The following is a 14,483-nucleotide window of genomic DNA, read 5'->3' on the forward strand; positions in this document are numbered from 1 at the left end:
ATCTGATTCCTCTGAAGAACAGGGCAATAGTAAAGGCCAAACATGAACTAGCTGATGATCACATTAAATAGCAACCCAAAAAGCACTTAGGGGGAAATTACACCTAAGAATCAAAGTCTTAAGGCTCAAATATGCCTCTCAAACTTTAATATGGGGCCGGTGCCATGGTGCAGTAGGTTAATCCTCCACTTGCGGCGTTGGCATCCCATATGGGTGCCGGTTCTAGTCCCGGCTGCTCCTCTTCCAGTCCAGCTCTCTGCTGTGGCCTGGGGAAGCAGTAGAAGATGGCCCAAGTGCTTGGGCCCCTGTACCCATGTGGGAGACCGGGAGGAAGCACCTGGCTCCTGGCTTCAGATTGGCACAGCTCCGGCCGTTGCAGCCATTTGGGGAGTGAACCAACGGAACGAAGACCTTTCTGTCTCTCCCTCTCACTGTCTGTAACTCTACCTCTCAAATAAATAAATAAAATCTTTTTAAAAAAAACTTTTATATGAATAGGAATCACCTGGAAATCTTAAAACGTAGGTCCTAATTCAGTAGGTCTGCAGTGAGGCCTGAAATTCCATAGACCAAACAAACTCCCACATGATGTAGATACTGTGGTCTAGAACCACTAAGCAAAGACCTAGCGGACCACACTGGTGGAAGAGTTCTATCCTAACAAAGTAAACATGACAATAAAATGTTTACAGTGAGAAGGAAACAAAAGGGAAGACACTGTGAATGAGAATAATCACCTTTAGCCTTGATCCTCTCTCTCAGTATCTACATCCAATTTTCAACTGCATTCTTGACATCTATACTCAGCAAAGTTATTGGGAACTTCAAACTCTATCAAAGGTACCAACATCCTTTTACTAAGCCCAGAGTGAAATCTGAAGGTTACTCTCATTTTTCCCCATTTTATTCTCAAAGTACATATGCCAATGCAATTCAATCCTTTATCATCACCCCTATTTCTCAACTTCTGTAATTTTTGATGGTTTTTAACTTTTTAGATATCACTTTTGAGAATCTTCTGAAAACTATGAATCTTCTCAGAAAATGCACATTTGCACTGAATTTTACATGTAATTTCAGGACAACTCTCTACACTCATTGACGGGTTCTGCATTTTAACCTTTACTCTCTGGAATGAATTCCCAGAAAGTTCATTTGAAGTACAGCACCAATAGCCCCGGCTTGGTCAGGCACCTGACACAGACAGAGGCAGTAGTGGATTACCAACATCTCTTCAATTTGTTCCTCAGAGATAAGCCCAGTCCAGTTTGTAGGAATCTCTACCTCATCGATACTAATCCCCTGCTACTTTTACCTCCAGCTTTGCCTCAGTTATGCTCTGAAGTTATTTATGCTCCTTTTCAAAATTTCACTTTCTCATCTGTGAAGCAACTACCCTCACCCAGTAGCATCCGCTGCAATTCCTTCCGCTCCTGCTCCTCCCGTTCACGTGATAGCTGAGAGCTGGTTTTCTTGTTCTGTAACATGTTTTCAATGTTCTTCCCCATTTCTTCAAAATCACTGTCTTCAGCGGAGCTGCTGTCTGTGTCAGTTGATAAGACTTCAGTTGATGACAAAACTCTAAAAAAAGAAACAATGTTAAATTAACATCAAGGGCAAGAGCAGACATAATGGCGAAGTGTGTAAAGCTGCTACCTGTGATGTCAAATATTCCATACTGACGTCAGTTTGAGGACCAGCTGCTCCACTTCTGATCCAGCTCACAGGTAACAAGAAAAACGGAGGAAGATGGTCAGTGTTTGGACTACCACCACCTAGTGGGAGACCCAAATGAAGCTCCAGGCTCCAGGATCCTGGCTTCTGCTGAGTCCAGCCGTGGCCATTACAACCATCTGGGTAGTGAATCAGCAGATGGAAGATCTCTGTATCTATCCCTCTCCATATATAACTCTTTCAAATAAATAAACCTTTCAAAAAATAAACATCAGGGGGCTGGCACTGTAGCATGGTAAATGGGACCGCCACATGCAGTGCCAGCATCCTATATGGGCACAGGTTCGAGTCCTAGCTGCTCCGCTCCCAATCTAGCTCTCTGCTATGGCCTGGGAAAGCAGTAGAGGATAGCCCGGATCCTTGGGCCCCTGCACCCACTTGGGAGACCTGGAAGAGGCTCCTGGCTTCAGATTGGCACAGCTGTGGCTGTCGCGGCCATCTGGGGAGTGAACTAGAAGATGGAAGACCTCTCTCTCTCTCTCTCTCTGCCTCTCTGTAACTCTGCCTTTCAAATAAATAAATAAATAAACAAATCTTTAAAAAAATAAACATCGGGGGAATAATACATTATAGAAAGAGCTAAAGAAATATGGATACAGGCAAGAGAAGAAAATAGGAAAATCAACCTTATAAAGGCAAATTCAAAACCCACTAATGCAGGGGATTGGCGTTATGGCATAGCAGGTAAAGCCACCACCACCTGAGAACGCCAGTCTCACATGGGTGCCGGTTCAAGTACCAGCTATTCCATTTTCAATCCAGCTCCTTGCTAATGGCCTGGGAAAGCAGCAGCAGATGGCCCAAGTGGTTGTGCTCCTACACCCATGTGGAAAACTTGGATGAAGCTCCTGGTTTTGGCCTGGCTCAGGCCTGGCCATTGCAGCCATCTGGGAAGTTAATCAGTGGATGGAAGACCTTTCTCCCTCACTCTCTCTCCTGCTCTTCCTGTAACCCAAACTTTCAAATAAATAAATAAATCTTAAAAAATCCATTGATGTATGGGGTCCTTAAAAGAAAAACTTTACAGGAGCCAGCACTGTGGCAAAGCGGGTTAAATTGCTGCCTCAAATATGGGCATTCCATATGGGTGCTGGTTTAATACCTGGCTACTCTATTTCTGATCCAGCTCCCTATTCATGTGCCTGGGAAAGTGGTGGAAGATGGCCCAAGTGCTCGGACCTCTGCACCCATGTGGGAAACCCAGATGAAGCTCTTGGCTTCTGCCTCCTCCAGCCCCTGCTGTTGTGGTCATTTGGAGAGTGAACCAACAGATAGATGATCTGTCTCTCCAACTCTTTCAAATAAATAAAAATAAATATGAAAAAATAAACCTTTATAATGTTTTCCTAAGCATTCAAAAATGCAAGTTTATTCATTTTTAAAGACCTATTTTATTTATTGAAAGGTCGAGTTAAGAGAAACAGCGAGAGATCTTCCATCCACTGATTCACCTCCCAAATGGCTACAATGGTAGAGGCTGGGCCGGGCCGAAGGCAGAATCCAGGAACTCCATTCGAGTCTCCCACATGGGTGGCAGGACCTAAGCACTTGGTCCATCTTCTGTTGCTTTCCCAAGCACATTAGTAGGGAGCTGGATCAGAAGTAAAGCAGCTGGAACTTGAACCAATTTGGGCGCCCATATGGAATGCCAGCATCACAGGCAGTAGCCTAAGTTGTTGTGCAATATGTGCAATACCACAATGCTGACCGCAATAAGGCAAGTTTAAAAAACTATAACTCGGGCCGGCGCCGTGGCTTAACAGGCTAATCCTCCAACTTGCGGCGCCGGCACACCGGGTTCTAGTCCCGGTTGGGGCGCCAGATTCTATCCCGGTTGCCCCTCTTCCAGGCCAGCTCTCTGCTATGGCCCGGGAAGGCAGTGGAGGATGGCCCAAGTCCTTGGGCCCCGCACCCGCATGGGAGACCAGGAGAAGCACCTGGCTCCTGGCTTCAGATCAGCAAGATGCGCCGGCCGCAGCGGCCATTGGAGGGTGAACCAATGGCAAAAAGGAAGACCTTTCTCTCTGTCTCTCTCTCTCACTATCCACTCTGTCTGTCAAAAAAAAAAAAAAAAAAAAAAAAAAAAAAAAAAAAACCAACTATAACTCTTGAGGCCAGCACTGTGGTGCAATGGGTTAATGCCCTGGCCTGAAGTGCCGACATCCCATATGGGTGCTGGTTCTAGTCCCAGCTGCTTCTCTTCCAATCCAGCTCTCTGCTGTGGCCTGGGATAGCAGCAGAAGATGGCCCCAGTGCTTGGGCCCCTGCACCCACATGGGAGACCCGGAAGAAGCTCCTGGCTCCTGGCTTTGGATCCACACAGCTCTGGCTGTTGCAGCAATCTGGGGAGTGAACGAGTGGATGGAGGATCTCTCTCTCTGTCCCTACCTCTCTCTGTAACTCTGACTTTCAAATAAATGAAATATATCTTTAAAAAAAACTATAACTCTTTCAAAATTCCTGGAGAGAATTTGAGAAACAAGTAAGTACATTAGCCATTTTTAATATCATATTTCCATTTTCTCACAACTATGCCTTCAGAAAATAACCCTATGGGGGCCGGCGCTGTGGCGTAGTGGGTAAAGCTGCTGCCTGTAGTGCCGGCATCCCATATGGGCACCAGTTCAAGTCCTGGCTTCTTTACTTTTGATCTCTGCTATGGCCTGAGAAAGCAGTATAAGATGGCCCAAGTCCTTGGGCCCCTACAACCACATGGGAGTCCAAGAGGAAGCTCCTGACTCCTGGCTATGGGTCAGCGCAGCTCCAGCCATTGCAGCCAATTGGGGAGTGAACCAGTGGATGGAAGACCTCTCTCTCTCTCTCTCTCTCTGCCACTCCTCTCTCTGTGCAACTCCAACTTTCAAGTAAATAAATCTTTAAAAAAAAAAACTATCACCTGTCACCATTTTTTTTTTTTTTGACAGGCAGAGAGGACAGTTAGAGAGAGAGAAAGGTCTTCCTTTACCATTGGTTCACCCTCCAATGGCTGCTTGCGGCCGGCGTACCACACTGATCCGAATCCAGGAGCCAGGTGCTTCTTCTGGTCTCCCATGTGGGTGCAGGGTCCAAGCACTTGGGCCATCCTCCACTGCATCCCAGGCCACAGCAGAGAGCTGGACTGGAAGAGGGACAACCGGGACAGAATCCGGCGCCCCGACTGGGACTAGAACCCGGTGTGCCAGTGCCACAGGCAGAGGATTAGTCTATTGAGCTGCAGTGCTGGCCCACTTGTCACCATTATTCTGGCCCCAGGCCAAAGTAGGTTCCAAGAGCTGCCATGGAACTTCCTTATAGCTCAAGCTTAGTACTTCTTGTCATTCAAAATCTTTGCCAAGTTGCTTTGAAGGTACTCTAGTGGTATCATTATAAAAATTTCTAGTCCCGGTCAGGGCACCGATCCTGTCCCGGTTGCCCCTCTTCCAGGCCAGCTCTCTGCTGTGGCCAGGGAGTGCAGTGGAGGATGGCCCAAGTGTTTGGGCTCTGCACCCCATGGGAGACCAGGAGAAGCACCTGGCTCCTGCCATCGGAACAGCGCGGTGCGCCGGCCGCAGCACGCTACCGCGGCGGCCATTAGAGGGTGAACCAACGGCAAAGGAAGACCTTTCTCTCTCTCTCTCTCTCTCTCTCTCTCTCTCTCACTGTCCACTCTGCCTGTCAAAAAAAAAAAAAAATTATGACACTCAGCCTGACATTTCAAGATACCTGACCATCTCATGGTATTTTTAGGTGACTATCTCCTCACTATAAAACTGTGTCTGGGAGGCCAGTGTTGTGGCATAGTATGTTAAGCTGCCACCTGAAACGCCAGCATCCCATACGAGCATCAATTCTAGTGCTGGTTACTCCACTTCTGATTCAGCTCCCAGCTAATGGGCCTGGGAAAGCAACAGAAGATGGCTCAAGTGCTTGGGACCCTGCCCTACCATGTGGGAGACCTGAAAGGAATTCCAGGCTCCTGGCTTTGGTCTGGCCCAGCCCTGGCCCACTGTGGCCATTTGGGGAGTAAATCAGCGGATAGAAGTGCTCTCTGTCTGTCTCTCCCTCTCTCTCTGTAACTCTATTTTTCAAATAAATAAATCTTAAAAAGAAAAAAGCAGAATCCGTGACTTCTTCCCTTTCCAGCTTGAATTTTTAGCAATGTTAAAGCAACACACTTGTTCTGTAGGTCAAAGATGCGCTGACATTCCTCTTTGTAACGCTCTTGATGCTCAGCCACAGAAAACCTTGATCCACGAGCAAATTTACTCATGGGCCCTTCTCCAGAGCGAGCCTGTTCTGTTGACATTGTGCGCACCACATCAATCACTTCCCAGCGGGACAACTTTTTGATCTAGGAGACAAACACATACACACACAAATATATGTACACAAATCACTCACAAATTTCAAAACACAAACCATGGCACACAATTAGAGATGGAATAACAACAACAGAAATCATCCCAAGGATCCATTGTTGTGGTGCTGCATGTTACGTTAGTAGCCACTTGCAATGCCAGCATCCCATATGGGTACTAGTTCAAGTCCTGGTTATTGCACTTCTAATCCAGCTCCCTGCTAATGTGCCTAGGAAAAGCAGTGAAAAATTATCCAAGTACTTGAGTCCTTGCCACTCATGTGGGAGACCCAGATGAAGTTCTCAACTTCAGCCTGGCTCAGCCCTGGCTTTTGTAGCCATTTGAGGAGTGAACCAATGGATAGAATCTCTCTCTCTCTCTCTTCCTCCTTCTATCACTCTGCCCTTCAAATAGAGAAAAAAAATTAAAAAAAAATTATCCCGGGTAAAGCCGCTGCCTGGGACACTGGCATCCCATATAGGTGCTGGTTTGAGTTGCGATTGCTCTACTTCCAATCCAGTTCCCTGGTAACGGCCTGGAGAAAGCAGTAGAAGATGGCCCAAGTGCTTGGGCCTCTGCACCCACGTGGGAGATCTGGGTAAAGCCCTTGGTTCCTGGCTTTAGCCTGGCCCAGCCCTGGTTATTGCAGCCATTTGGAGTTAACTAGTGGATGAAGATCTCTCTCTCCCTCCCCTGGCCCATAACTCTTTCAAATACATAGATTAAATAAATAAATAAAATCATTCCAAAGCAGGCTAAACAGAAAACACCAGGAAAGCCAACTCCTGAAAAAATATCTACGTGGCCTACTGCAATTTACAAAAAAATTCTCCACATAGTTCTTTACATCTGCTTCCTAGCCTTTCCTTCTCTAAACCTCCAAGAGCATCGAAATTTTCTTTTCCCACACCTACCTCTTCCTCAGGTACACCAAATTTACGCAGAAGTTGCTTGGCATTTTTCAGAGAAAGGCGACGAAGGTCTGCATCTGTTCCTGTCACTGTCTTCTTCACTGGCTGAGGCTCCTTATCATCCTACATTAAACGAGCAGATTAGAGTCTTAAGTATCCTTAGGCTCTTTAAGAAGCCTAAGCATCTAGGTTATTCTGCCACCTCAACTACTTCCCTGGCTCTCCACTCCATGCATCTCTACTCCTTAACATGCATTTCTTCCTCCTTTGATTTTTTTTTTTTGAGAAATTCAGACAATCTCACCTTCTGCTGTGTTGGTTTATTTGGAATCTTCACATAGGAGAATCCTTCACCACACCCTGTGGGATCTGCCACCCCAGTGACCTCCAGGAGACACTTGCCCTTCATAGCAGCAATGAATGCTCTAGTGGTATTCCAAGGAGCAGTGCGAACCTGAGGTACAGAAGAAGGTTTTCAGGGCTATAGAAAAGTAGTGCTCTATGTCTAGCCACTGCCTAGGATAGAATATTCACAATGAACAATTTCATGGTTTCTTAGACTGGCTACAAAGATCAATATTTAAACATGGTTGCCAAAATTCAGCTCTTCTTTCCTATAACAGTTAAATGATATTAAATAGAAGTCAAAAGTTCAGCCAGAATAGGAGAAATAGGAGGAAGACTGAGTGATACATCTGTGGCTTCATGTCCTTTGGGCTTCACTGAGCAGTCTCAAAAATAGCATTGTACCCACCCTCATGATCCACAGAGTAATCACTACATTTTACTGTTCAAATACTCAAATGACTTCTTTAAAATGAAGTATTATTCTCAAACCAGATGATTTGCATGCTTTGAAAGCAATGGCCCCAACTCTAGCAGCACTAAATCAAAATCCATTCTACCTCTGCAACTGGTTTGGCCAAAAAGGTCTGTACTCTCCTGGGATCTTGAATTTTACCTACTGTCCTCACAAAGCAGAGAATTAAGACAAAAGGCAAATGTGCTTACCCACAAAAACCAGTAAAGAATATGCATGATTAGCTAGAAAATGGTCAATTCGCTACTCAAGATTCAACTCTTAAGGTTATTCTTTTTCAAAAGAATTCTTAACCTCTGAAATTCTTGGGATACCCACTGATTTTTAATTCCAACTTCAAGAGAGTTGTACAATGTTTCTTTATTCACTCTGACTTTATTTTTTGCTGCTTCTTACAATCACTCACTCATTTATCAAATATTTATTTAGTACCTACTACATGTCAGGTACCAGTTTCTCATGGACCTCATTTTTAGCAAGAGAAAAACAAATAGACAAATTCAATACTATGTGATCAATGCCATGATAACAAATTTAAAGGTACTATATGTACATAAAGAAGGATCATCATCCATTCTGAACCCAGTGTGGAAATGAGGTCCAAAGTCAGGGAAAGCTTCCAAGAGAATACAATTTGAAGATGAAAGTAATAAAAGAGGAGGGAAGAAAAAATATTCTAGGCAGAGACAATAACAGTTGCAAAAATCTGGAAGGCAAGGGCCAGTGTTGTGGCATAGCAGGTAAAGCCATTGCCAGTTTAAGTCTCAACTGCTCCACTTCTTATCAAGCTCCCTGCTAATGGCCTGGGAAAAGCAGTGTAAGATGGCCCAGGTGCTTTGGCCCCTGCCATCCACAGGGGTGACCTGGAAGAAGCTCCTGACTTTGGCCTGGCCCAACCCTAGCAGTTGTGGTCATCTGGTGAGTGAACCAGAGGCTGGCGATCTCTCTGTCTTTCCCTCTCAGTAAATCTTCCAATGAAGTAAATAAATCTTTTGTAAAAAATCTGGAAGGCAAGAGAAAGAAATTCGGAGAAGTAAATGAACTTCAATATACTTGGAGCTCAGATTGTAAGGCAATGGAGATGAAAGAAGTTAGAATTAAATGCAAGACCAAAAAATGATATACAACCTAATAAATCACATTAAGCATTTTTTTCAAAGAGAAATGAGGAGGGGCTGGCACTGTGGCATAGTGGGCTAAGCCTCCGCCTGCAGTGCCGGAACCCCATTTGGGTGCCAGTTTGTGTCCCAGCTGCTTCTCTTTGGATCCAGCTCTCTGCTATGGCCTGGGAAAGCAGTGGAACATGGCCCAAGCCCTTGGGTCCCTGCACCCACGTGGGAGACCCAGAGGAAGTGCCTGGCTCCTGGCTTCAGATCATCACACTCCTGCTGTTGCAGCCATCTGGGAAGTAAATCAGTGGATGGAAGACCTTTCTCTCCGCCTCTCCCTCTCACTGTCTGTGTCTCTACCTATCAAATAAAAATCTTAAAAAAGAAATTAGGAGTCCAAAGTTTCTGAGTGATAGGACTCAATTTTTTTTAAAAGATCATTTCAGCTCTTTAACAAAAAATGCTGGAATAACTGGCAATTTGTATGCAGAAATGAGCCTTAATTCATACCTTGTATCCAATATAAAACTAATGGAAAATGGATCTAAATATGAGATCTAAAACAATGAAATTTTCAGCAGAAAACGTAAGAGAAAAGTCTTTGTGATTTGGGGTTAGACAAATATTTCTTAGACACAACACCAAAATCACAATTCACAAAAAGAGAATACTGACAAGTCAGGCTTATGCTTTCCACAAGACTATTAATACAATTAAGACATGCCACAAGAGTTGGTGTTGTGGCACAGCAGTTGTTTAGCTGCCAGTTGTGAATCCAGCATCCTGAATCAGAGTACTGGTTCCAGTCCCAAGATGTTCCATTTCCAATTCAGCTCCCTAATGCTCTTGAGAAGCCAGCAGAAGATGGGCCAGGCACTTAGACCCCTGCCATCCATGTGGGAGACCAGGATGGAATTTCTGGCTGTTGAAGCCATATGAGTAGTGAGCCAGCAGATCAAAGATCTCTTTGCCTTTTCAAATAAAATAAATTAAAAATTTAAAAAAAAAGGCAAGCTACAGACATAAATTAGATTCCTGATAAATAACTCATATCTGAAAAACACAGGGACTGAGCTTCTGCCTGCAGTGCCAGCCTCCCATACGGGCACTGGTTTGAGTCCTGGATGCCCCACCTCTGATCCAGCTCCCTGCTGATGGCCTGGAAAGACAGAAGATGGTCCAAGTCCTTGGGCCCCTGAACCAGTGTGGAAGACCCGGAGGAAGCTCCAGCCTCCTGGTTTCAGATCGGCCCAGCTCCGGCCATTGCAGCCATTTGGGGAGTGAACCAGCAGATGGAAAACCTCTCTCTCTCTCTCTCTCTCTCTCTCTGTAACTCTGCTTCTCAAATAAATACATAAATCTTAAAAAAAAAAATTAAAAAACTCCCAAAACTCAGTAAGAAGACAAGCAAGTAGCTAAAAACAAAACTAGACAATAAAGATAGATATTTCACCAAAGAAGAAACCTGGGTGATAAACAATTAAGAGAAGACCCTGGCCATCAGGAAAATACAAATTAAAACTACAATGAGAGACCACTTCTCAGCCACTTGGATGGCCATATAAAAAAAATGAGGTGAGGGTAACAAGTGTTGGTGAAGATACAGAGAAATTGGAACTCTCCTATATTGCTGGTAGGAATGAAAGTCAGTGCAGCCACTGTGCAGAACAGTCTGGCAGTTCTTCAAAAGGTTAAATAAAGAGTGACCAGATGACTTAGTAATACCACTTTTAGGTATTTACCCAAGAGAAAAGAAAAATATGTTCATACCAAGATTTATACACACAGACTCCTAGCATGATTACACATAAATATAAAATTGTCTTATTTCTAACAGCCAAAAACTGGGATCAACTAAAACGTTCTTCAAAAAATGATTAAACAAACTGGGGCAAATCCATACGATGGAACACTATAGAAAGAAACAAATGATCAATACACACAACCTGAATGAATGTGAGGCTGAGAAACTTGAGTATCTACAAGTCAAAGTAAAAAATTAAGACCCATACATTGTAACATATACGACAATTAACTAAAAATGGATCAAAGATCTAAACCTTTAATATTCTTAGGAGAAAAGCTTTATGACATTGGATTTGATAATGATTCTTTGGCTATAACACCAAAAGCACAAACAAAAGCAAAGACAAAGTGAACCACGTTAAAATTACAACCTCTGTATATGAAAAGACTCAATAAACAGTGAAAAAGCAATTTAACAAAAAGGGAAAAATGTATCATTTATCTGATAAGCAATTAATATCCAGAATATATAAAGAATTCCTACAATTCAACCAAAAAAACCTCACCCACCTGAAAAATGGGCAGGGGTGGGCAATTGATGCAGCAGTTAGGTCGCTGCCTGGGATGCCTGCATCCCATATAGGAGTCCCTGGGTTCAATTCCTGGATCCGCTTCTGATCCAACTTCCTGCTAATGAGCAGGAACATGGGAGGCAACAGGTGACAGCTCAAGTGCTTGAGTCCCTGCCACCCACATGGGAGATCCAGATTGAGTTCCAGGCTCCAGGTTTTAGCCTGGCCCAGTCCTGGCTGTTGAAGGCATTTGGAAGTGGACCAGCATGATGGAAGATCTCTGTCTCTCTGCCTTTCAAATAAATAAATTAAAAAATTCTTTTAAATGGACAAAAGATTTGAACACTTTCTCAAAGAAGACATACAGTCAACAAGCACATGAAAAGATGCTCAACATTATTAGTTATTAGGGAAATGCAAATCAAAGTCATGAGACACCATTTCACATACACTGGGATGGCTATGATGAAGAAATGGAAAATAACAAGTGTTGTTGAGGATGTAGAGAAACTGGAACACTTAATTACATATTGCTGGTGGGAATGTATAGTGAGTAGTACAACTGCTATGGAAGACAGTATGGTGGGTACCAGTGTTGTGGTACTGCCTATAATGCCTGCATTTCATGAGTGCCAGTTCAAGTCCCGGATGCTCCACTTCCAATCTAGCTCCCTGCTAATGTGCCTGGGAAAGCAGTGAAATTTGACCCAAGTGTTTGGGCCCCTGCCACCCATGTAAGAGACACAGATGGAGTTCCAAGCCCTGGGTTTCAGTCTGGCCCAGTCCCCGTCTTTGCAGCCATTTGGGGGAGTGAACCAGCAGATGGAAGATCCCTCTCTGTAACTCTGCCTTTCAAATAAATAAACAAATCTTTAAAAAAGAAAGAAACAAATCTTTAAGAAAGAAAAAAGCAGTATGGTAGTTCCATAAAAAATTTAAAGAATTACTTTACAATCCAACAAATAGATGGCTATTTCTTGGTCTGTATATAAAAAGAACTGAAAAAAATAGTCTTGAGTTATTTGTATATCCACATTCGCAACAGTGCTATTCAGAATAGCCAACAGATGGAAGTAACACAAATGTTCATCAGTGGATGAATAAACCAAATGCGGTATATGCCTACAATGGACTACTACTTGGCCTTAAAAATGAAGGAAACTGGCACATGCCATAACACAGATAAACCTTGAGGACATCATGCTATTTACTGAGGACAATGCATCAGTCACAAAAAGACAAATACTCTGAATCCACTTATATGAGCAATTATGAACTACCTGTAATAGTCAAACTCCAAGAAACAGAAAACAGAATGGTGGCTGTAGGGACTGAGGGAAAAGGAAAATCAGAGTGGGGTTTGTTCTGGTCCTTGGTTGCAAAATAATGTTGTGAATGTACTTGACACTAATGAACTAAACAGTACACTTCAGGGCCGATACTGTGGCATAGTCGGTAATGACGCTGCCTGCAATGCCGGCATCAAATATGGGCACCAGTTCAAGTCCCGATGCTCCACTTCCAATCCAGCTCTCTGCTATGGCCTGGGAAAGCAGTAAAGATGGCCCAAGTCCTCAGGCCCCTGCACTAGCATGGGAGACCCAGAGGAAGCTCCTGGTTCAGATTGGCCCAGCTCCAGCCATTGTGGCCATTTGGGAGTGAATCAGCGGACAGAAGACCTCTCTTTCTCTCTCTGCCTCTGCCTCTCTGTAACTTTGCCTTTCAAATAAAATAAATAAATAAATAAATATTTTTAAAAAGTATACTTAAGGATTGAGATACAAATTTTACATTACATATTTTTAACCACAGTTTTTTAAGTATTTATCATTTCATTGACCTAAAATTCTAGAAAATGCAAAGAAATCTGTATTGACAGAAAGCAGATTAAGAGTTGTCAGGGGACAGAGAAGATGGAAGGAAAAGAGGCAAGAAAAAAAGGTTTCAAAGGGGCACAAAGAAAACTTTCAGGGGTGACAGGCCTGCTTGTTATCTTGTTACACAGACTTCACAGATATAAACATACATCAAACCTTAACAAATAGTACACTTGAAATATGTGGCTTACTGTATTTCAATTTTCTCTCTTTGATCTCAATAAAGCTGCTTCTTTATAAAGGATAAATGAGGGGCTTGCCACTGTGATACAGCAGGTTAAGCCACTGCTTGTAACGCTGGCATCCCAAACCAGACTGCCGGTTTGGGTCCTGACTTGGCTACTCTGCTTCCAATCCAGCTTAAACAGCATGGGAAAGCATCAGAAATTGGCTCAACTACTTGGGTCCCTGGCTACTCACATGGGAGATGAGGATATAGTTCCTGGCTCCGGGCTTCAGAATGGACTAACCCTAGCTGTTGCAACTATGTGAGGAGTAAAGTGGAGATGGAAGGTCCATCGTTTCCTCTCTCTGTTGATCTGCCTTTCAATAAGTTAGTCTTTCAAAAGGATAACTGAGATATACTAGCAAGAATTAGTGTAAAGCCTTACTTCATCATCAATCTTCATCTGGAAATCTTCCTCATTTTCTTCCTCTGGAGCAAAAAAAGACTTCTCTCCATAACCAGCATCCTGAAAGAGGACAAATTCATACATAAACTAGTCATTTGAAAAACACAAAGCACAAGTTTTAACGAATACCAAGTGCAGAACAGCAAAGCATATTTTGCAGAGAATAGATTCTGTGAAGTCTTCAATGTATCTCTCACCACTGTACATCCTTTAAGCTGTTAGAAAACATATTATCACGTTCCAAGGAGTTTAATAACTGACACACAAATAATTCAGGTCCATAAGGAAGCTCAAGAGAGATGCATATTAACTCAGCAGAACAGAGCTATGTTGTCCCATTCCAGCTGGACTTTCCTATTTTAGCCTTAAAGGATACCATGCCGGCCGGCGCCACGGCTCACTAGGCTAATCCTCTGCCTGCGGCACCGGCACCCTGGGTTCTAGTCCCGGTTGGGGTGCCGGATTCTGTTCCGGTTGCTCCTCTTCCAGTCCAGCTCTCTGCTGTGGCCTGAGAGGCCAGTGGAGGATGGCCCAAGTGCTTGGGCCCTGCACCCGCGTGGGAGACCAGGAGGAAGCACCTGGCTCCTGGCTCCGGATTGGCGCAACACGCCAGCCGCAGCGGCCATTTGGGGGGTGAACCAACAGAAAAAGGAAGACCTTTCTATCTCTAACTCTGCCTGTCAAAAAAAAAAAAAAAAGATACCATGCCTCTATAAACCACACATCCAGCATCATCATCATCTCT

The 14,483-nt window shown here is 43.8% G+C and overlaps 1 protein-coding gene across 6 annotated transcripts in view; it reads right to left on the reverse strand.

Moving 5' to 3' along the window:
• TAF1 (TATA-box binding protein associated factor 1) overlaps positions 1-14,483 on the reverse strand; it is a 91,335-nt gene that overhangs the window by 59,516 nt on the left and 17,336 nt on the right. For all 6 annotated transcript variants that reach the window (XM_062184153.1, XM_062184154.1, XM_062184157.1 and 3 more), the window contains exons 18-22: positions 13,718-13,798; positions 7,287-7,436; positions 6,986-7,105; positions 5,889-6,064; positions 1,403-1,581 (exon numbers count right to left, since the gene is read on the reverse strand). In XM_062184153.1, the coding sequence (XP_062040137.1) occupies positions 1,403-1,581; positions 5,889-6,064; positions 6,986-7,105; positions 7,287-7,436; positions 13,718-13,798 (706 nt within the window). The remainder of the gene's footprint in view (positions 1-1,402; positions 1,582-5,888; positions 6,065-6,985; positions 7,106-7,286; positions 7,437-13,717; positions 13,799-14,483) is intronic.

The sequence above is a fragment of the Lepus europaeus genome, chromosome X (assembly GCF_033115175.1).
Source record: "Lepus europaeus isolate LE1 chromosome X, mLepTim1.pri, whole genome shotgun sequence".
NCBI lineage: Eukaryota > Metazoa > Chordata > Mammalia > Lagomorpha > Leporidae > Lepus > Lepus europaeus.